This window comes from Nesoenas mayeri (assembly GCF_963082525.1).
Source record: "Nesoenas mayeri genome assembly, chromosome: 1".
Taxonomy (NCBI): Eukaryota; Metazoa; Chordata; class Aves; order Columbiformes; family Columbidae; genus Nesoenas; species Nesoenas mayeri.
In genome coordinates, this window is record NC_137541.1 from 95,178,615 (window position 1) to 95,202,123 (window position 23,509).

The 23,509-nt window shown below is 39.0% G+C and overlaps 1 protein-coding gene across 2 annotated transcripts in view; it reads right to left on the reverse strand.

The window, feature by feature from the left end:
* Nucleotides 1-2,396: 2,396 nt before the first annotated feature.
* Nucleotides 2,397-23,509, reverse strand: part of GABRB3 (gamma-aminobutyric acid type A receptor subunit beta3) — a gene marked incomplete at both ends in the record, with an annotated part of 196,096 nt that continues 174,983 nt past the window's right edge. For both annotated transcript variants that reach the window (XM_080363485.1, XM_080363486.1), the window contains 3 exons: nt 2,397-2,747; nt 13,487-13,731; nt 18,133-18,285. In XM_080363485.1, the coding sequence (XP_080219611.1) occupies nt 2,397-2,747; nt 13,487-13,731; nt 18,133-18,285 (749 nt within the window). The remainder of the gene's footprint in view (nt 2,748-13,486; nt 13,732-18,132; nt 18,286-23,509) is intronic.

Genomic DNA, 23,509 nt, shown 5'->3' on the forward strand with positions numbered 1-23,509 from the left:
TTTGCTTAATTAAATTTTGATATTAGGAAAAAAACTTGGGAGGGATTTTCAACAATTCCACCTAATCAGTACTTTGTTAATTGTTTAGTTACTTTGATTATAACGATGCCAATGTGCTCTATAATCCCTTCACAGTCTGAAGAGGTATTAGAGAGCTCATAATACATTGCGGTTTACCAATGGGAGTTCATACTGAGGAGCTTTTAAAAACCAAGTTTTTCTGCTCCAGCTATACGGGTTCCTTTGAGGCTCTTCATACTGTAGAGTCATCTGCAGACACAGTGCTTAACAACTGCAGCTACAGCCACTTTGCACCACTGCCAAGGATGCAGCAGGACTGCAGAGCTGATCCCGTCGGCGCCGGCAGCCGGGGCTGCGGTGAAGGCGACCAGGCGGGGATGGTATTGCAGCTCTGCTGCAAGGAAACTCTGCAGAGCCCGTTCCTGTCCAAGCAGCAGCCCCAATGATGGGATCACAACTCAGGCTTTGCAACCCAGGTTTGTCTATGCTCAATTTCAGCCCAGAGCAAAGTTTCAGAGTTCAGTTGAAAAGAGGCAGGGGTGGGAAGAGTAACGGACCATACACAGCAGCAACACAAGTATCATTGCTCTACTCACAGATAAATCAAGTACTACGGAGAACGTGGGTCATTACAGAGCCAAGGCAGCCTTTTTAGTTGCATCTCTTTTTCGTGTTTCTGTAGATGCATATCCACACATTTTCCTCCCATAGATGTCTCTAACTAGCATCCAAAGCTCTTTATCTACCAAAATTTTCCATCAGTGTCCAGAAAAATTCTACATGCAGAGAATCAGCAGGGCCATGCCTGAATTATTTTTTTAAGATCTATTTATGCTACTGTATCTGTTGTTACTTGTGAATGTACATGATAGAAACACTTTACAAAAAATATATCTTCTTTTCTTTAGAAAGGTTTAGTTCTGATAAATAACAAATTAAGTTTACAGATCTGAAACTGGCGTACCTTGATGACTACAATCTACTAGACTGAAAAAAGTCCCGGTGAGGAAACGAATTGGGATGAAAACCAAAGTGGTCACATTTGCATGAAGGATATGTTTGAACATAGTTGATGCTGAAACAAAACATACTGTTAGCTATTTCTTGTGATCTGTGATGGCAGCACACTAGCTTCGTAAGTGTATGCGTATATACTTTCAGAATATAAATAAAATATGAAAATGCTCCATTACTGCATCAAAGTATCGGAAATGCTCTATTTGTTCAATTCTAGAGAATAAAAATTGTAACATCACAGAAACAAAAATATGACATAGCATGCAGTCACAACAGCAAGCACAGGGAAGAAAAATATTGAGAAAATATACTTATATGCATATTATGCAAAGATATTTTACATTAACATACAATGTTATAAGAATGTCAAATAATGTGAATGCATGTTTAAAAAAGGCTACAACTAGGTGGTTTCATGTCGAAGTAGCAAATAACCTGAGACACCTTCTATGCTTTCACTGGAATAACAATCTTTAAATCTACAGCAGATGTAGAACACATTGACAGTAGTTGAATTCTCAGCTAAATTATACTAAAAATGTGCTGTTCTCTTTCAAAATGACATGGCAGCTGGAATCAGTCCAAGGGAAGGAAAATGTGCTGTACATTTACAGTACTTACAAAAGATTCGTTTCACTGTTGATGGACACTTAAAATGCTTGTTTGAAATATTATGAACATGAATATGTCTCCAAAGACCTAGAGCAACATTCCCATGATCAGTTTGCTTACAGCAGAAGAGAAAGCAAGAAATCATTAAAAATGATGCCCATTCAGGACTGGGAAAAAATATATTCTGAAATATATAAACCAAAGAAATTTTAGCAATGAAAAATAAATTTGGCTTGATGAAATTGTAGTTGATGTATCTGCAATACAAATGACTTATTTTAAACTCACCAGTGTAACTCTGTCACTTTATGATTAGTGTGTATGGCAGCATTTACAAACAATGTTACTGAATACTGACTTTCTACACGATTACAGCTGTTTGAAAATTTCTATGACCATCAAAGTTTTGTAGTGATAATATACAACGCTTACTTTCTCAGGGCTTTTGTTTTGACGACACCTGCCTTTTGATTTAAAAAGTTCCTCTGAAGTGCATTCTATGTTAAAGTGTCCATAACCTCAGAATGAATGTGTACATGTGTGTGTGCATACATATACTTCTGCTTTGCAGAGTGTGCTTTTACATGCACACAACGCTTTGCTATATGTATTCACACATACATAAGTATGGTCTACATAGTAAAAGTTCATATATATATATATTTTATATATAAATATATATAAACTCTGCAGGCAAGAATTACTTCACTTATTATAATTGAAGTCCTTTAAAAAAGTTCAGTCACTCAGTTAACATAGTAGAGCCAGTAAATTAAGTTGAAAAGAGAAAATGTGAATGGAAACACCATTCTTGACCATCTGTCAATGGCATTCACATCTGTTAGATCAGGGATTTTTATTTTCAGCTGCGAAGATCTTCTTCGTAAATGGCCCCTCTTGCTGTGGGAGCCTGTTCTTTCTGACGAACGCCTTCCAAGGCTTTCACGATGTGAGCTTTGTTTTCTGTACTGGATTCCTGAGTTGTCAAAGGATATTGTTGAATTTCTGGCATCCGTAACACTGGTGGTGACCTCGTTGCTTGCCACTTCGTTGTGAATTTCAAGCGATGTTAGCAGAATGTTTCCATGGGTGTCCACCTAGAGGGCAAAAATAGAAATATAAATTGTTTCAAAAGACTTGACATCTATCAGCTGAATGTGGGTGTATTTAAATGCCTGAACTCGTACATATTTTAAGAAAGCATGTATTCATTTTAAGCATGTGATAATCTCAGAAAAAAATGGCAACACTCAGCTGCTTAAATTAGGCAAGTGCTTAAATACATTCACAGTGCTACCAACATTCATTACAGAACTGTATTTGGCAAAATCAGTAATTTCTCTCTCTCTCTCTCTAAACCAGTCACATTTTAAAGGATTATATAGTTGAGTGAAATCTCCACACCTCGGGTCAGTATAGTTCTGACTTGATGAATTCTTTGCATTTGGGAATCACAGAGCTTACACACAACTTATCTCTTGAACTCCTTCCAAAATAATTTGCACAGTTTTGCAATCATGGCAATGCTTCACTGTGGGGCTTTTCCACTTGGGTAAGTGATCTTAAAAAGCAATGAACTTAGAAAAGGAAGAAAACTGTTGAACTGGGGAAACAGGTGGCATTCTTCTACCTCCATATCCAAGAGGTGCTGAGCACAGTGTTTAGCACAGTGTCGAACACAGGTGGGCAATGCAATGTCATTTTCAGTACATAAGTGGAAGGTTATGATCACTTGGAATCCTTAAATTCTGGTCCAGACTCTCTAGACCCCATGAGTACTGACAGAGGAGGAGCAGCACAGAGTTGGGTACAGCTCCTTCAGTCCAGAGAAACTTCCAGTTCCCATGAGTGGTACTGACAGGCAGCCCCAAATAATGCTGTCTATGTCAGTATTTGGTCACTTCAGTGGTGGGGCAGCACATCACCTTGTGCCCTGTGCCCTGCATGCTGGAGGACAGGAAGAGAAGACAGCTGATGCAGGGATCAGCTCCATGTTTTGTGCCAGATTTTGGGAAAGGAAAATAACACCTGAATGTAAAATAAGCGCTCTGTACTGGGTATTTTAAGCCAGTTAATGCATGTGTGACTCTGTTCAAGTGAACTCCGTTCCCCATGTCAGAAATAGAAAGTGAATCATGGCATACAGGATAATTTCCAGTTTTACATATACAATTTATTCATACACAGTTCATCCTGTAATTAAGACATTTTTCTAACGTGCCACACAATCTAGCTGTGTTAACTGTGCAGCAGTTGAATATCTTGAATTATTCTTCTATCCTAGAAGCATCTGTTTAAAAGTGGTTGAGAAAACACACTACTGTAATGGCCTTTTGAAGTTTGTACAGTCATCTGATACCATGTCCTTTGCAAGCTTCATGTGATGCATTAAAAGCATGCGTAGCTATGTGTCTGTCCATATGCATTTAGCTTTTTTCAATCTTGTTAAAATTCTGTAAAAAAGATATTTCTTTCGTCAATTACTGATGCTACAGCTCATCTTTCCTTAATGAAAACAATTATGATAGCATATCAGCAATACTTTGCCAAGCTTCTTGCAAATGGAAAAATAATATAAAATGCTATGAATGACATATAGACAGGTAGAAAAAAAAAAACCCTAAGGTAGCCAACAAATCCTGCTGTTGTAGGCAACAGCACATTATGCTGATGAGTGCTTATAAATAAAAATAAACATCCCAAAATAACGGGGTGGAGATTCCTCAGTTGTGATTAAGAATAAATTATTTTCCCCATGGCAGGAACCCATTGGGTACAAAAGTATGAGTTTGAATTTTGTAGAAAGAGTTCATGCTGCTGAGCAGTATCTGTAAGCAGGGAACACACACAGCTGTAAAATGCAGCCATGGATATCATCACTACCTATGGTGGTCTCTGAAAAGAACTGATTCAGTTTTCACTCTTCTTTTTTTTTTTTTCCACACCCCCTTCCCCACCCCCCAAAGTGTGCAAATTATGACCAGGATTTATAAAAGCATTATATAAAATATCTCCACAATCTGCATTTTCTTTATGAAGCTTAAAACTAAATCTTCCACCCAGGCCTCCACAGTGTCACATGTCATCTCATTTCCCATCTCCAACTAGGCTTTGAGAAATGTCCTTCAGCTTACTAAAAATGCCTCAGCAGAGACCATTTTGCCAGGGTCCATCCTGACAGCACTGTCTTCCCCTTGCAGGTCTCTACTCCCTTTCCTTCTTTCCTTCCACCACTACAGTATCAGATGGTCTTTCCCTGAGGGCTTCCTGATCTCTCCTGAGTCTCTCTGTCACCTATATATATATATATACACAGACTTCAGCCCATCCATGGGTATTTTGTCCTTCTACACCAAGCCTGGACTTTTTTAAGTGAGGTGTTGGCTGAAAGCTTCTATTCTACAGGGTACACCTTAAGTATTCAGGCTTCTCCTGCCCAAAGAATTATTTTGATTCCAGTTGTTTCATTGCACTGTATAGCCTTCTTCAGCTTATCTGCCAGCCCTACATGCCACTCTATCGTGGCTTCTGCCAATGATGCTGCCACTTTTCACTGCTTGTCAATGCATCTATAAATCAAACTAGAAAGGCAGTCAGGAAAGTTGCAATATTTGTGTAAATGCTTTGTCTGAAGATACCATTATGTGTTATGAAGCTGCATGACAGCATATATTTTCTCAAAATGTCAAATGAAACATATTTGGAAATATACTTTTGAAATGTACCTCTTTGTTAACAGAGGAACAGACTTGCATGTCAAATACAAGGAAGGAGCAGATGGAGAGATGAAGAGGTCTGTGGAAACTGAAATCAGGCTTCTGGTCCACAGATACTCTTGAGACCTATTCCCGCAAATTGTATTGATTCCTTCAGAGGTTTTGGATAAACCACCTAAGCTCTCAACAACATTAAAGCAGTATATGCTAATGCTTTGTGGCAATCTTAAGGTGATGTTGTTAAGTATGAATAATTAATGCATGCAACATGTTAAAAAGTATGTATGTGCACATAAGCATGACTTTTGAATGATTTAAGCAATTATTTAAATTACTTTGACAAATGTACACAAGCTCTCTCAATGAATAAAGAAGCAAACCAAAAATGTCAGGGTGCCATTTGCAAGTTGACTCATCTTTGCCTGAATATACAGGTAAGGCAAAATCTTCTTTGAGTGAACATGAGTGTTGCTTGGAGGCTCCAGGGAAAATGTTACCCCTGGTGCAGATATAGATTAAGCAAAGCAGCTGAACCCATTACAGATAGTCATGGCCACACATGACGAACAAGACCAATGTCTTTGATAATACTTTAGTTTTGCTCCTTGTGAGTTTCCGAATATAATCTCATCACCTGGCTCAAAAATGTCACTGTTTGTGCACTGGAAATTCTCCCCACAATGTTAACACCAGGCTTTACTTTTGAACCTTGCTACGAATCAGAGAGATGACATTGTGGATTCAGCTGATTTCCCCTCACTCCTTACCATTCTGCTTTAATCTAAGGACTTCTCTTTTTTTCTTTCTCTGCCAACCCTTTGTCTCCGTGCTTGTCGCAGTCTCCTTTCTGCCTGACCATGGCTCCACCTGAAGCCATTCATTCACATTTCCCCGCTATGGTCTCCACTGCTGGTGCTCCCATCTTGCCCCCAACAGAAGCCGGGGCTGGTTGTTTCCATGGAGTGTTTCCCAGTGAGCTCATCAAAGCTAAGTACCAAAGCATAATTAATTCCCTGCTGAATCAGCATGGATCCAAATATGCAAAACTGATGCTCTTATTTCAGAATCAATTTTAATCAAACCCCATCCCTCCCACCTCTGAACAACTACAGCTCCTGCATCAGGGTGAAGTGATTGAATCTCACATAACTCTGTTTGGAGGCTGAGAAGCATGAAATGCTGTGAGATGTTTTATACACAGAAAAACATTCACTTTTCAAGGTTCACCATTTCTGAACTATACATACTGCCGTACAAATAGAAAACCTAAAGACTGTAGCAGCCTGTTGTCATCACACAAAAATGACCATAACTTACCTAACTGAAGCTAGGAAGGGGAGAATTAAGATAAGGCTCACAAAGAACCTCTGGTCCTTGCTCTTGGAGGAACATCACATCACCAATGGGCTCAACTTCGATTGTATGTTGTAGCTATGAAACTTCAATGCCCTTTTACACCTGGAAAGTCCTGAATCTACTTAATTCCAAACAAGACACTGGCTCATTTAGATGTTAGGTATTGTAATGACATGAAAGGCAAGAGCTGCTATTTAATACCTTCATTCAATCAAGATTCTTGAAAAACTTCAGCTTTAATGCCAATATGAAAATATTTTACTACAGTTGGGAAACTACCATAAGGCTTGATTTACTATTAGGTAGTGTCTGAATTATTTCAGGTTCATTTAGTTCTCTGTTTAATATTCCATAAATTTTAAGGAGTACTTCACAATGAAATCTCTTTTTCCTCATAAGGCTTGCACTCGACTACACAAAAAGAGGCACCATTTTGCTAAAATCCCATAGATTTGCTTTGGAGTTCATCAATCCCAAATTTTTAAATACCATGTAAACACTTTCCATCATATGAAGCAATATAAATGCAAATAGCAGGCTTAACCAACAGCATGAAAAGCTGTCTCTGTAGTCAGTCTTGTGTTATTTTACAACAAAATTACTATTCAAGTACATTATCCCACAAAATAGATCTCTCTTTAAAGTTATTAGAAAATGGAAATTATTTTTGGTGGAAACTGCAACCTAGACTCCAGCTATCTGATTCTCACCTGATCTGTCCTGGTGCAAGCATCTATGGTTTCACAAGTAATAAACTACCTGCTAGCAGTTTTCATCTTCCTAATGTATAAATGGCTTTGCAACGTGTAGAACAGTACATGATCAGGTCCTAAGTGTTATCTGTGCTTAAAGCAAAATCCATTGATCACATCATAGCCTGGATATTTTAAAATTAATTTCAAATGACAAGAATAACAAAAATGACAGTGTTGAGTGTTCTGGAACCTAAAAATTGATACTTCTCTCACTATCAGTATAATATACTTATATTAATTAATGAGCACAAAAAAATGAGACATCAGCCTAGTAGATGAGCCCAGGGTAGCCAATGGAACTGGGAAGATGGAAAAATCTTGAAAAAACCAGAAAATATGAAGAATAAAAAAACCTAGGAAGTTGCATCTTAGTATCCCTGTCTACCAAGTAAGAGCAGAGTTTGACAATTACCTTGGTATATTTGAATGGACAAAGAAAAGGAAATTAAAGTATGGTCCTCCCTTTCCCTGTATTGTACATTGTCTGTGGATTCTTACAATCTCTGGGCTGTACGATGGATTGCATATGCAATTCTTACTGCCTCTGGATTTGCATCATTCATACTTGTGCAAAGGGCCTGTAGAACAAAATCAGTACAAGCATGAGGCTCCCAGTGCACAATGAATGTCCCCATCATAAGCACTACAGGACTAGAGTTCTTCCCACACAAACTGTGCTTGTCACCCATGACAGATATTTTTCAAAATTTGGCACCTACTCATCACACTCATGTTTCAGAAATATCCCACTGTTCAAAACAGCACTGAAAAAAATATCCAGGAAAGATGAATATGCACAGGAGAATACTGGCAGCTTTGCTATTCTCATATTTCCCAGTTTAAACTGAGTGATAATTCTGCCACAGCAGCCAAGATATTCATTCTCAGAATAAAATCCCACTTGTGAGAAGAGTTACTACAATTAACAATTCTTTAAAAGTGCTAAGTAGATGTAAGTGGCCTGAGCCTCTGCCACGGATGACAGCGGGGGTTTGGGCCAGGAATCTCCAGAGCTAAAAAAACACAACCAACCAAACATGAAGGAAGTGCCTGATGAGAAGGGCCTTTTTATAAAGGGTTATGCATTGTTTTTGTTCAAAGGAAACTCTTCCCACATGTCTGACAGCCACGGGGGTTTGAAGCTTGAATAAGTTTCTGTGACAGTTACCCTCCTGATTAATACCCTGGGGCTGAACTTTTGGACCCACTAAACTGAAAATGTAAATTGCCACAGCTTGAACTAAGAAGCAATATTTTTAGCAGGGGACTGTAACAAATCATAACCTCTGTGGATTGGCCCAGAAGGAGCAATGTCTAAAACACATGCTCACCAGCTGATTATGCCAGTAGCCTCTATCACAAGAGTGAACAACAAGTGAGAACAGGATTGCCTTAGAGCTCTCTCCTGCTGATTTAGTTGTAAATTAGGCTGTATCTGAGCCTTATTTAAAAGAATTTATGTTGCCAAACTGAAAGTGCATGGAGAGCAACAAATGAAGCCTGAATCTGCCAATGCAAACAGGAGAAATAGAATTGATCCATAGCAATGGTGATCGGTTTTCAAGGGAAAACATTTTTACAGGCTACCTATTCTTGTCTGACAGTTTTTCCACAAATGGAGGACTTTAATACCACAGGCACAATAAATATTTTATGAAAAATCAAGATTCAATTCTTCCTTTATACTACAGCTTGTCCTTATATATGAAACAGTGTATCAAGGTTTTCAAGAGAGAGTTTTCAATCCAAAACTGGTATGTGTAAGAAAATTGGTTTACATGAAAAAAAAAGAAAAAGAAGAGCATCCTATATTCATCTCCAGTAACTGTGGTTTTCTGAGAAAAGGCTGGAAAAGTTCAGCAAGGAATATTGTTTATAGTGCATTTTCTGAAATAAAATATGATGCAAAAGCAGTCAAATGAAGGGAAGGCCATGCATGAAATTTTCTTTGTAGTCAGCTGCTGATCCACAAACGAGTCATTCATAAAGGCTCGCTCAGGTTTCATCTCATCGCCAGCTCTGAATCTTCTGAAACCATTCCCAGAGATTCAGATCTGTCAGATGCGCCTCAGTCATTGTGCCACCTTCAGCAGTGCTACACGAGAGAATACAGGGCAGAGTTTTCCTCTCCCCACTGCTTTTCCTCATCATTTGTGCAATGTGAGGACACTGGCTGCGCCGTTTGCATGCTACAAGGGCTCTTCCTTCCCTAATGCCTGGAACTATGGGGCTCGATGGCTTTATCACATGGGCAGAGCTGGACAAAAAGCCGTAATGGGAGCAGTGAAGCCAACAGGCAGCTCAGCGGCAGCAGCTGGTGAAGCCCTCCCAACACAGCAAGTTTTGATGGCAGCGCGTCAGGAATAGCTCAGAGAGAAATGCTTAAAAGCTTGGTGTTGCAGAGAGACATGTCCACAGCAGCAGCATTGATATGGAGACGGCTGTGCCAGTTTTGGCTTTTCAAACCCGTAACCTCTGACACAGGACAACGCAAATGCAAATGCATTAGTAAGCAGAGTTACTGAGCAAGGACAGTGGCTGCTTTGCAAAGCAATTATCAAATAAAACACAAACATACCCACATCTGCAGATCTTGTGCCCTAGAACATTTTTGTTATTAAATCTCTCATGTCCTACAATCAAATAAGACTAGGAAAGCATGAAAAACCCTCTTGCTCCTATAAGATGAATGTTTATAACCAAGCCTGCTAGCTTGCACACCAGACCTCAATTATTTGATGTGTAAAACATTTAAGTACAACATCAGTGTCCATGATGGTTCTATCGGTTTCCATTGGCTAAAACGCTCCGGTGTGGAAATAACATGGCATCTTCCTTTATCTCCCTCTTGTTCCCTTTGCCTGAGGACAGACACTGCCTCAGCTGCACTCCCAGTCTCAGGTATCATAAGAGCAATGCTAGAACTCAGGGCCTGAGTGCCAGGTAGTATGTTGTGCTGCCTCTGCTCTGCCAGCCCAGCCTCCTAACACAAACAAATGACCCCCACAGCGCCGCAGCCCCTCCTGGCTGAGCACCGACTCAGGCTGGACCTGACACAACCCAGTGTTGTTCTGTCACTACATCCACAAGTTACAGCATCTGATATGGACAATAAATGGGCTAATTTCTATATATATATTTTTTTTTTTTTCCTTCTTTTTCTTTTTTTTTTTTTTTTTCTGGTGCCCCTGGGCCACTACTCTAAATCAATGACAGGGAGCTCATGCACATGGTTCATATATAAGTAAATTCAACTACTAAAACAAAACAGCAGCACAAACCAATCCAAAATGGTAGTCTTAGAGACAAACTAAAAATAAAGCCTTTTCCCGGTTGTATATTTGAACCCTTTTCAATCTTCTTTCCAGTCCAGTGTACATTTTGACAGTCAGCGAATAGTAGCTATAGCTGCAAAGGCAGCTGCCTGTTTTTAGGCACTCTCTCTTTCTTTAAAAATGCTATTCAGCCTCAAATCATGTGAGATTTCAAATATTTACCAGGATTATAAACCTTCTCTTTCTGAAGGGAAACACACTCCACGGAAGCTTGAAGACTCATGAAAATGAGAAAAACGATAATTTCACTTAACTGGCACAAAGGAGTCTCCATCCATGGCTCCGAGCCTTCCTTACTGTGCAGTATGCCCTCCAGTTTGTGAGCCTCTCCCAGAACATTCAGCCTTGAGTCCCAGCTCCAAAGCAAGAAGCAAGTAAATGCCAAGCAGCCATTATTTCCATCAAATTCAATGATCTTCAAGAACCACCAAAGGAGAAGTTACAATTGAATGCCTCTTTACTGCCTCTGAAGAGGTCAGAGCCAAGGTTGCAGAGCTTTCAGGTACTGTTTTCCATGGCAAATATGTTAAAAACTCTGGCATTACCACCTGTCCTGCTACAGCCACGGATGTCTGTACAGCGTGGTACACAGTGGGTATGACCCAGAACCACGGAAACCATTTTCGTGCTTCAGGGCTGTGGCATCTGGAAGCCCTGGTAAACTTTGTCCAAAGTAGATTTGCTAGATGGATTTTCCCTCAGCTACTCCTCCTGGAAGTAATGGGATCTCTTACCTACTCCAAGAAACTCCCTCTACTTTCCATTTGCCAGTGCTTCTAAAAGAAGAACTTCCTTTTGTCAGATTTGACATCCCACATCCACTGAATCTGCATTTTCTGTCTATGTTTTGTTTCAAAGAATGATTTCTGATCAGCTCTACTTAACGTCCCTGTCTTTTTCTGTTGTATGTTGGCACTGCTTCTCCAAAGGCACTGAATCCAGTGACTGCAACAAAGCTGTTTTGACTTCACCAGCTGAGGCCTGGAGACAAAACGTTTTCTACACAGAATGGTACCACAACTCATTATTTATCCTGTGCCATTCAAACATCAAATATTCACAGTCAGTATGAGAATATGCATTTCTACAAAGCATACAGAGTTCCCTTCCACAGATGGGACTCCATGGGACAAAGTAACACTCTCTTCTTTCAGCTCTGGTGTGCTGAATTTGTGCCCTAAAGTCATTCATGCATGCTTGATATTAAACCAGCATAAAAGTCAGAACAGTCCATGATATATGTTTAGGATGGTCCAAAAAGAAAAGAATAGGTTGTAAATCAAAAGTGATTTTAAAAAAAGAAGGTTGATATACGGTATGATTAGGTCTGGAACATAAAAATAGCATGATCTGAGTATGAAAACCACTCATTTTCATTAGTTAAGGTATTTAGGCTTCATTTGACAATACAGACCAATTGATCTCAAGATAGAAGAACAGTCAGGCATGTGGTACTATTGAGCTCATTAACAAGTCTTGTACTGAATTATGTAAATCATTTAAATGGATGAGATTCACCAGAAGGTTTCCATTGGGAGAACTGAACCTTCATGCATACATCTGCATTACCTGCTTGCAGCTAAAACCGGCATCACTTTCAGTTGTGATACTCTTCTATTCCCACTTGCTTTTTTTACAACTATTTGTTTTTCCAGGAAAGGGAATTCATTCTTGTTTTTGGCTTAGCCCTAAGCAGTGCTGCCAACTGTGATGAGAATTTGGTTTCATAATGTAGTGGACAAAAATGAGTTTATTGGTTCAAAAATTATTTCACAGATATGAATGTCAATAATAAGGTGTAGTTCTATATTACATTTACCGTAGCAGACAAAATCATTAGGATCAAAAAATACACCTTGAAATTGCTTTTATGATCCTGGTATTTAATGAAGTGGTAGTGGTTTTCTAATTTATAGCTGATAGAAAAAAAAAGCCTTACTTAACAAAACTGAATGAAAAAGCCTCACTGGGAGCATTTCAGCCAAAAAAGATGTTCTATTCAAACTGACATGGCTTACTAACATCACATAATGTTGAAAACATTGAATTTCTCTTGCAAAGGGAAAAAAGAGTATTCATTTGATGAAGTAATACTCCAAGCAAGGAAATAGGCTACTGTGTAATCAGCACAGGCCATGCCAATACTGTGTTTCAGATATCAATGTGAAAGTTTCTCTAGGAATCACGATTTTCTGCCGGTCTTAAGCAGCACATGGTGATGCCACACACAGTGGTTCCGCTATGCTGGCCAATTAATTAGCCTGGCAGAACTAATCCCTTATCTGTTCTCTTCCATTCTAAAGGCGTCTGCTCAAAGTGAGAAAAAGCATGCTCTCATCCTGGATTCATTTATGTAGGTACTTGAAGAAAATCGCAATTAAATTATATTTGATTTAGACAAATACATGATTTTGTAGATCTGGGCCTTTAATTTCAAGCTCCTATTGTTATCTTCTTCTTACAGTTACTTGTCATACAGATGATACTAACTTCAACTTTTGTATGGCTAAATATTTTCTTCTATGTAGGTTCTCGAGCATAAAAATGCCAGTTTGTCCACAAAAGAGAGATGTGGTTGGTGATATTTTTACACTTAAAAAAAAAAAAAAAAATCATACAGTTAGTTTTTGTAATAAAAGAGAAAAGAGATTATATATAGATTAAAGAATCCTACCCGGTTGCCTTCAAACTTCAAGCGATCGTTGTTTGCCTTTGCTGTTTTTTCTGCAAGTTTCTTCTGTCTTTGAGGGCCTTTTCCGAAGAAAATGTAATTGACAAAGGCGTATTCAAGTAAGGCCAAGAAGACAAATACAAAGCAGCCCATAAGATACATGTCAATGGCTTTAACATATGGAATTTTAGGCAAAGTCTCTCGCAGATGAGTGTTGATTGTTGTCATAGTCAGCACAGTTGTAATTCCTACACAAAGAAAAAAAGAGCACATATCTTACAACTCCAAGTAGATCATGCTTCAATTTTGTTTTCATTTTTGGCAAATTTGCCTTGTCAATGTGAAGAAGCTTAAAAATTTGTGGAAGATGTCTCTCAGGTGACATCACTGTAAATGCAAGCAGCGTTAAAGCTCGATGCATCATTATTCTGTAACAGTATTTTGTTCTTATGGTCAGGGGAAACAGCTAACAACAGGGCCTGGCACCACTGCCATGAGTTAACGTCGTTTCACAGAAGCCAGTGCAGATGTACTGAGGATCTCCTCCATGAAGACCAAACTGATCTGCGACAGGAAGGCAAATAGTCTGTCAAGCATTGAGAGGTGTGCTCTTCCAGCATGGTGCTGCTAAACACAATGGAGAGAAGTCTTTTAAAAGTTATAAAACTGATTAGAGGTCTGGATAGATAAAACCATGTGCACATAGATGAGGTCCTTAAGGACATGGTTTAGTGGTAGACTTGGCAGTGTTAGGTCAATGGTTGGACTTCGTGATCTTAAAGGTCTCCAACCAAAACGATTCTATGATTCTTTATTAAGGCAGAGTGTTCAAATGGATAGTGATTCTTCCCGTGTAGTTTTAAATTTCTAAGAGTTAAGTAGTTGGTTGAATTTAGTCCTCTAGGGGCCCTCTGCAGTAGAAGGAGAGAGACATGCACATTTCTAGAGCAGTGTATCCTATCTATTTTAGTCACCTGTTTCAGGAAAGAACAATATAGAAGAAGGATTTGAGATGACTAGTTTAGAGTAGTAGTCTAATTTTTACACAGCAAGAAGTGAGATGAGCAGTGAGAGCTAGACAGGTGCATTTCTGGAAAGAAAAAGTGAAGGAGGGAAAGCCGTATTTTTATAGTGATCGACTGGACATTAATAAACTGCCTAGAAAATCTATAAGGTATGACAAACCCTCATTTATTTACCGAAGAATGGACATAGCACCTGAAAATACATCACAAAGCACTGCTTTGAAAAGCTGGTAAGAAAAGCAAATTTACTGTTGGTCTGCTTGAATTCACAATAAACTGCAGGGTCTGTATCTCTGCTGGAAATGTAATGGGAATTGCAAGTCACAGGTGGCTGAAAACACTGATTTGTGGAATAAGTCTACACTGGTAAAGGAGGCAAGCCATTCTAATAGGTCCTCTCCATTACTGTTTTCTCTGATTCCATAATTATACCATCAGTTTGTTAGTAGTCACTAAAATGCAGGCAGAACAAAAAGAACATTGCTGCCATATTATGAAGCACAGCTTCTTTTACCTGAAGAGACAGGCATAAAGACAATATAACTCAAAATCAAGCTGACAGTGTAAACAGTGTCACTCCAGGGAACTGTAGTAGTAGCCTATGAGGTTCTGTAACAGATATTTTGTATATTTAGTAAGTCAGCATCATGCGGTTTTCAGTGCTTTTCTTCTAAACAAGTGAAACAAGTGTGTGTTGATGTCAGATGTTTCACGGTTCGAAATACAGCGGAGACACACAACAGCACAAGCTTATTTAAAAATTGTATTGACTTTAACTCACCCAGCTCTGCAATAAAATGAGTATAACTGACACATCATTTTTACCTAAAGAAACTTCGACGAAGTCTCTAGAAATACTCCATGTGAGCACAAGGAATACGGGTGAGGAGGATGGAGGACTGCAGCAAACACTATCACATTTGCAGCCCAAGGGATTTCATGAGCTTGAATTAGTTCCTTTCTTTGCAGAATTACCTGCGGCTGCTTCCCATAAGGGATTCAAAAATTGCCTAGGACCAAAGTGATTCTCATATCAGAAATCCCATAAATTCCTTTTAAGACACCAGAGGTATCTCACTAGCATCCCATAGATGCTTACCACAGCCTAGGTCAACAACAGACTTAAAAGCCTGGCCAGTGGGATGTATAATGCCTACATTTTTGGTGCTTGTTCCGAGGCTGCTATCTAGATTCCAGAGGTAAAAGTCCTGAAACACCACACAGGCAGAGTTTGGTGCCTCTCTTGGTGATCCAGAACATTAACCACACTGAATAGAAAGGTGGCTATCACCAACCAAAAGGAAATAGATCCCCTAGGAGATCCTGACACTCTGCAGGCAAATTCCCTTCTGAAGATCGATAATTTATTTTAAAGTACAGCTGGATGAGAAGCAGATGATACTCACTGGTCGTAGAAAAATAGGTTAATCTTGTGATTACAGCCCTTACCAAGAGTGAGAACTCTAGAGATTATTTTTCTCCTCACTCTAAGGACTGTGTTTAGGAACTTCTAGGGCAAACGAGTGAAAACTCAGTTTTGAGCAGAATTGATGGTTTTGAAAATTTCTCTTGAAATCAGCTCTGCATCAGCCTCTATCTGCAGTGTCCAAAGCACACAGTCTCTGGAATGAGCTGCCCTTTGCTCCATGCCTGAGTTTCTCTGTCGAGGCAACTACTGGGTTCAGTGCAGGCTGGAGCACACATGACACGTGCAGTAAAGGAGCATGGACAGGAACAAACCAAGGAAGGGAATGAACTAGAATCAGGCTCTTGTGGAGAACACAGGCCTCCTGCAGGGGCTGAGTAAAAGCTCCGTGTCCCTAAGAATTGCACAGGAGTCCTTTCTCTAAGAAACAGCGAGGCCAGCAGCCCTTACCTTACCCTTCCCTTTTCAGAGCCAGTTACGTATTTCCAAAGGTGTTATTATTACCTTTAAACTTTGACACCATTTCATATCAGCTTCAGAGTCATAAAGGGGCTATACAAAGGAATGTAGCATTAGACCCATGGTACTGAAGTTTATTATACAAACATCACAGACATAACCACCAAGGCACTAATTGTTTTCTCAGAAGAACCTACTAGATGGATTTTCATTCTCTCAAAAGGACTTTCTATCAATGCGACATAGAGCATTTGGGGTCCTGAGCTTGCTTTGAATGTACTCTGACTTTTGTTTTAGTATTAGTGTTATCACAGTATGGTACTTGATGAACTTTTACACAGAAATAGGCCACATGAGGTAGTCCTATTCCTTAAACAAGGAAAAAAACATGTGAACACTCTACAGAAGGGCATGGAATGCCACTCAGTCTGGTAACTTCTCTCTAAGCATCTGTTCTCTGCAATCCTGGCCAGCATGTAAAATCTAGCTGCTGACTGATGTGTTTGAAATATTCCCCTCACTTAGCCATAATGTCTCCAGGATGGATTTTTGGTATCCAGTAGCTCATTTATGAACACAACAGAGCTGTTTGGACTCTATGTCCCACTTCCCGTGAAGCTACTGCTTAGGTAGCTGCTGAGTGGTAATGCCAGATTGTGTCATGCCCATGTGCAACAGCTAATCCACAAGATCTGTAGAACTATTATATAGCAAATGCAGTTAATCTACAATATCTTCAGTTATCTAAGTTCAGATACTAGGATGTAATATGATATTGCACAAAGGTATAGGTGTAGCTGTCCAAGTTGCTTTGATATGTGGGAGGTGGGGAATCATATGGACATGGGTTGGAGTTCTAGTTCGCTGTGTTAGATATCAGAAAAATAAGGGAACCATGGAATATGTTCCTGTTTTAAGAAGAGAAGAGAGTATAGCAGGAAGTTATACAGCATAGGTTTAGTGACAAGTTTTGGGCAGGAAGCTATTGGGAAGCACAGGGCTGAAGACAGGATTTCAGATTAGAGGTAGAAATAGTCATAAGGATTTATGGATCCATTTAATCTTCCTTTTCTATAGCTATCCCTGAGTATGCTTTATAACTGATGAAATATCTCCTGTGAGATATTTTAGAGCCATCTTCCCTTATCTAAAGGATACTTTGGTCTGAAAATGTCTGGGATCACCAACCTGTGTTAAATCCATGTTTTTCTGCCATGAGGTAAACAACACTTTGTCATAAAAATGCACTAGACATACTGTGCATTCTGAGGGTGAGATGGGATGTCATGGTCCATAACTGAGATGCCCCTGCCCTCTTAACTAGCACATGGTTCTCGAGGTCTATTCCTGCCATTGTCAGTTAGAGCACGCAGGACCTCACGTGGAGCCTTGGAGCCACGCTTGTCTTCCCACACTAAGCTGGACTAAAAGCCCACGCTCAAGCCCTTGGAGTATGATTCTGGAGCTCGTCCCCTCAACGAAGCTACTGACAACAACGTTAACTGTGATGAGAACAAGGCTGGGACCCATATGAGCAGCTAATGCCAGAGATTTAGTGGTAGCTACATTCTTGCATGCAGGGGAAAAGTCATCACTTTTGAGGCAATACTGAATGACATGATTTTGACATAAATTATTTTGGAATATCAAAACACTGACATCATGTTGCAGTCTTTAACAACCTCTGAAGGCAACATTCAGTCTGACATTTTAATGTCCCACTCATTCTTAGCACATACCAAGGGCAACTCTTGCTGCTGATGCATCGTAATTGATCCAGAATGACACCCATGATAAAATGGTAATCAGTATGGAGGGCATGTAGGTTTGAAGAATAAAGTATCCAATATTTCTTTTCAACCTGAAGCTCAGTGAGAGTCTTGGATAGGCACCTGAGGAAAGGGAGAGGAAAACACCGTTATTCATACTGAAGAAAAGACACTTGTGGATACTTGTTTTCAGTTTCTGTAGAAACTAAAGCATGCACATTTTATGGGGTAGTATGACATCTGCAGAACAGTAGGGGAAACACCTTCACTGTGTTACTGGTTAGTATTAAAAGAAACCTTGCAGTGAATATAGTGATATCCAAGCAATTTGTTTTTGGGAAGAAAAGAGAGAGTAAGTTATTCTAGATTATTGAACAGATGGGTGAGCACCAGAGAGCTTTTAAAAACAGATTATTAGGTGTCCAAGCAAAATGCTTACCCAAATACGCAGTTTTATGTGTAGTATTTATATTGAGAGGATTAGCAATATGCATATTTTTGTATTTACATGGAGGAGTTGTTCATGAGATGGCACTTCTTCATTGCAGCTGAACTATAAGAAACATGCTACTTGTGGTGTCAAAAATAAATTGTAATGAATCTGAGTGAGGAAAAGCCTTCAGACCAGATCCAAAGGCCTTTAACATTGATTAGATCTGGATAGGATTTTTCTTCCAAAAATATTTTAATCAATAAAAGAGAAAATTTTCTATGTCTGTGTACATATACATACAGTACATAGAGTAATCATGAATTATTACAATTTGAGTAAATAAATAATGAAAAAAAATAATAACCTCAATGTCAATGTTTCAAACAAAACATTTTCTTATTCAACATCAAACTGACATATTTCAAAATTAGTGTTACTCTTGCTGAAAATATTTTATATATTTAGAAATCTCAAACAGTTAAAAAAATTGGAACTTCTTTCACCAAATGCAGAGAATCAAATCTGAGTACAGCTGTACAAGACAAAGGTAGTAAATCACACAACACTAGCTCCATGATTTCAGTGTTTGCATTACAAGTCTTAGATGTAATACTTCTAATAGCTCACCTAAAACCTCTAGTTACAGTCAACATCCTCATAAACATTACTGAACATTCCAAGGGCCCAACTATATACTAGATTACCTCCCATTGACTGCAATGCAAATATGTGCAAGATACAAAAGATTACATCTAGAAACAATTTAAAAATTACAAACTTCCCTTTAAATTATGTTCATATGTTTCCATATGAAAAAATGATACACTGTTTCCAGGCAGGAGAAGCATCCAGGGAGCATCAAACTTTGTGCAAGGATCCTTAACTGTTTTATCAAACAATGTCAGAGGAACTACCAGTGGAAAGAAATATTTGATAGATGTATTGAGTTGCTGTGATTACTTCAATCAGTAATATTTTTTTTTTTTCCAGGATGAAAAGCCTTCTAGTTTCACCAACAGAACAATCTTGGTAAAGTCAGAACAACTTACTTAATAATGAAAATCAGACCAAGGTTTTCTGTAGTCTAAAGCAATCAATATAATCTCAGTGAAGAAACGTTTAGACTTTAGTTTGCTTTAAATCTTCATTTTCCAATGACCAATGTTTAATTCCAAAAGACAAATTCTCTCTTCGAAACCATGCATGCTTTTTTTTGCTAATAAAGCTTAAATTTTTCATTGAGCTTCTTATGAAACCGTTTCCATGGCCTTGTGTATGCAAACTATGTAAATAAAACAGGAACATACTCTGCCATCATGAAGTACATAAAAAATATAGTGGACTTCATCACCTTTCTGCAGTAAGAGTAGTGCACCAGACAGAAATCTTTATAAAGCTCTGTTAAGGAAAATTATTTCATATAATATACCACCCACGTAAAGGATTCTCTACAAATCTGTTCCTTTCCAAAAGCCCTGTCCAGGTCTGGGTGCCTGTGGAATATCACTGTCAGAGGAGATGACTGGACAATCTCCCACAAAATACTGATTCTTTGATAAATAGTCTGCAGAATTAACTCAAGAAGGTTCAGTGGAACTGAATCACTGAAAGCTGCTTCTTAGGTTGCTCCAGTGCCAAGGACCCTGGATGCACTGGGGAACCTCAGAGACAGGGGAGAGTACTTTACTATTGATAAAGCAGAGAAAATGGTGTGGATTGAAGAGGAGCATGTCAACAGTAGAGAGAAGTAATGTGTCACCTATGTCAGTAGTAATGTTCAGTCATGAAATCCTGAACTGAGAAACAGTATGACAGAGTAAACTTTAGACACTTATTTTGAATGCTTCACCTGTGACCATCATCCACTGCCTATCACAATCTCCGTTCAATGAGACAAAATGAGTACTGAAACTAGCAAGACCTGGCCTTAAAGATGGACTCTCCAGACAGACTGTCTCAAGGACAGAGACATCAACACAAAGTTGTTTTAAGCACCAGGTCCTTTGTGCAAAATCTAGAAGATTCTAGAAGAACCCTAAGAACCATACCTAGGGCCAGGGCTGTCAGTGCTGGCTGACCTCCTGCTCTAGAACTGGAGCTGGACTGTAATACAGAGATGCAATTGCAAATCTGAAGGTGCACTCTTCCTTTTGAGACGAACTGTAACATTTAGACACCAGCATGTAGTTGGCGGATATGACATAGCCTCTACATGTGGGCATGACATAGCCCCCACATCTCTTTGACCAGCAGCTGAAGACTAAGAAGGCTGCCCTATGCCACCTCAAACAGCAGTTGATTAAGCAGCTCACTTGAACTGGCATACACCAGCTGGGTGTCTAAGCTCCAAATACATTTACAGGACAGTTGGTTTATCTAGTCAATCTTGTAAACAAAACCTAGAGAATTATCCATCTCCTCCAAAAATAGAATCCTGTTGGTAGACTGAATTTGTCTCCAGACTCCACCGACTGTATTGACTAAGTTATCATCAACTAAGTTCCCTAGAGCGTATGTAGACACTGAGATTATACTCACCTTAAATCAGAGCAAGATGAATCCCAGCCCTGCAAGTCTCAGAGTAGGTTTTGAGGGTCTGTGGTTCCTGGGAAATATAACTAAAACTCTTGCTGGCATCACAGCTGCTAACTAGAACTGACACATTGCTCAGTTTTATAGAAGTAAATAGGATGTCATCCTGTTTTGTGGTGATTTTCCAAGCTCTAATTTTATTGGGAGGTCTGGATCTTGGCAAATTTCAGAATAATTTGGTCTTTGTATAGTTCAGGTGGAAATTGAAACATGAACTAGTATCCTTATTTTTCTGTACTATGTGGCCAGAGTTCTCCTTTAGGTAGCTCTCCCTGAGATTACTAAAGTTGATATTACTTTCACCTGTATTGCTTTTAAGTGTTCACAGATGATCTATTTTTCTTGTCTCCAGCCTGCTATCTCTGCTATAGTATCTCACCTCCAGCAAACAGACCACAGGAACTTGTGGGGGAAAAAAAAAGTTAAAAGAAGGAATGCTCCTTATTTCCCTTGCTTATTTCCCCCTATTTGTCCAGGTGGCTAAAATGCAGTTGAAAGGATGGGTCCTAACCTGCATGGAACACAGGTTGTAAGTCCAGATCTTTATTTATCTAAGAAGGAACCATCTTGTGTAATGTATTTAATAAAAATTGATTTCTTGTTGAGCTTAACAATTACACTGTTACTTGCCTGATTATGCTTGGATAACGATTTGTCAATTAAGGCTCAGCACATTTAGAGATTAATTACCAGGAAACTCTAGTTGTTAACATTCCATCAACATTTGTTTTTTGCCTAAAGAACAGTGTTGCTGTTCAGGGACCAGATTTGTTACTCTTCCTCCCATCTCATATAACATGTTGATGTCTATGGGCTAATTTAAATAGTACAGGAATTTGGCCTGAAGTATTTAAATCTAATAACAGTACTGAGAATGCAGGCATGAAAACAGATACTTAATCAATAACCAAGCTCAAAATATTCCTCCTTCATATATTTGGGCACTTGGTAAAAAGTAATTACTTGTTTCTCTTTCAATTGCATTAAAAGCTAGCAAGCTGAAATATCTAGCTCCAAGGCTAAATTAGTCTCTTGCTGTTTTATCCAAGTATGAAGCAAGATAACAGAGTTGGTCAGTTACAGAATTCTTATTTTAATGTGTTCTTCTGGGAAGGTTCTGTGGCTAATTGGAAATGTACTTTACAGATTGATCTTTCAGGATATAGCAAATAATTAATTTCCAAATCTTTTAAGACTACTCTCCTCTGACCAACAGGTTGCTAATCTGGCTCTGACTGCTATGCTTCTTTGAAGCTTTTAGGTGGTGTTTTACATATCTGCATCCCTGTTCAGTTTCTTAGCATTTCTGCATAACAGACATTTAGGAGGCAGATCCAATACACATTTCAGGTGTTTGCATGCAGATATTTACACATGGTTGGTGCGTAAGCTCTCATTGTAAACTATGAAGATCTAGACTTAAGGTCAATTAATTCTAAGGGTATGATTCAATTGCCTACACAGAGGTGTCTAATGCCATTTGAGATGCATTAGGCTACTGAAGAGTAGAACTTACTACTAGTCAAGTAATTAACACTGAAGCACTAGATTGGCCCATAGGACACAAGACTAAGACTCTGGAACAGCAGCCTGACTACCAAGCAGGATGCTCTACACCATCTAAAGAGGCACCTACGTTTAGGTAACTGAATTGTGTCCTAAGAGCTATTGACTTGACAGAACAGAGGTGTTCAAGAGAGAATAGCTCTTTAGGCTGCATTGACAGCACTGATTTGATGTCATTTGACTATGAGCTTAATTCAGTTACTGACACATAGGCATCCAGTGCCATTTTAGAGGTCTTATGGCCTTCAGATGATATTAGAAGGATAATTAAACAATTTTTTTTTTTTCTTCACAGCAATTTAAATGCTCCTGCTTCTTTCCACCAAGGATAAAGAGAACAAGCTATTCCCCGTGTCTTTGCAGATGCCTTCTAGATATTTCAAGACTTCAATTCCCACCAGGTTTTCTCTTTTTTTAAACTACACAATCATATCTGGCTCTCCGACAATCTCATGTATTGCACTTTCTGGACTTCTTACTTACTAATTTTCCCTGTACCCTCTTCTATTGCTCCACAACTGTCCTGAAGAGTGCTGGCCATGACCACAAATTCGCACCTTAGACCTTAGTAATGCAAGTCAGATTCCTTGTAGGATATGGTGTGCAGTTTGGTTTTTTTTTTTCCCAAAAAAAGGTGTTATTGCCTCATGTTCAGGCTGAGATCAAGAGTAACCCCTAGATTTCTACACACAGAATTCTAGCCTAACCTGGTATTCCCTCTCCTGAATTTGGATAGGCACAGTTAGTTGTGCGAAT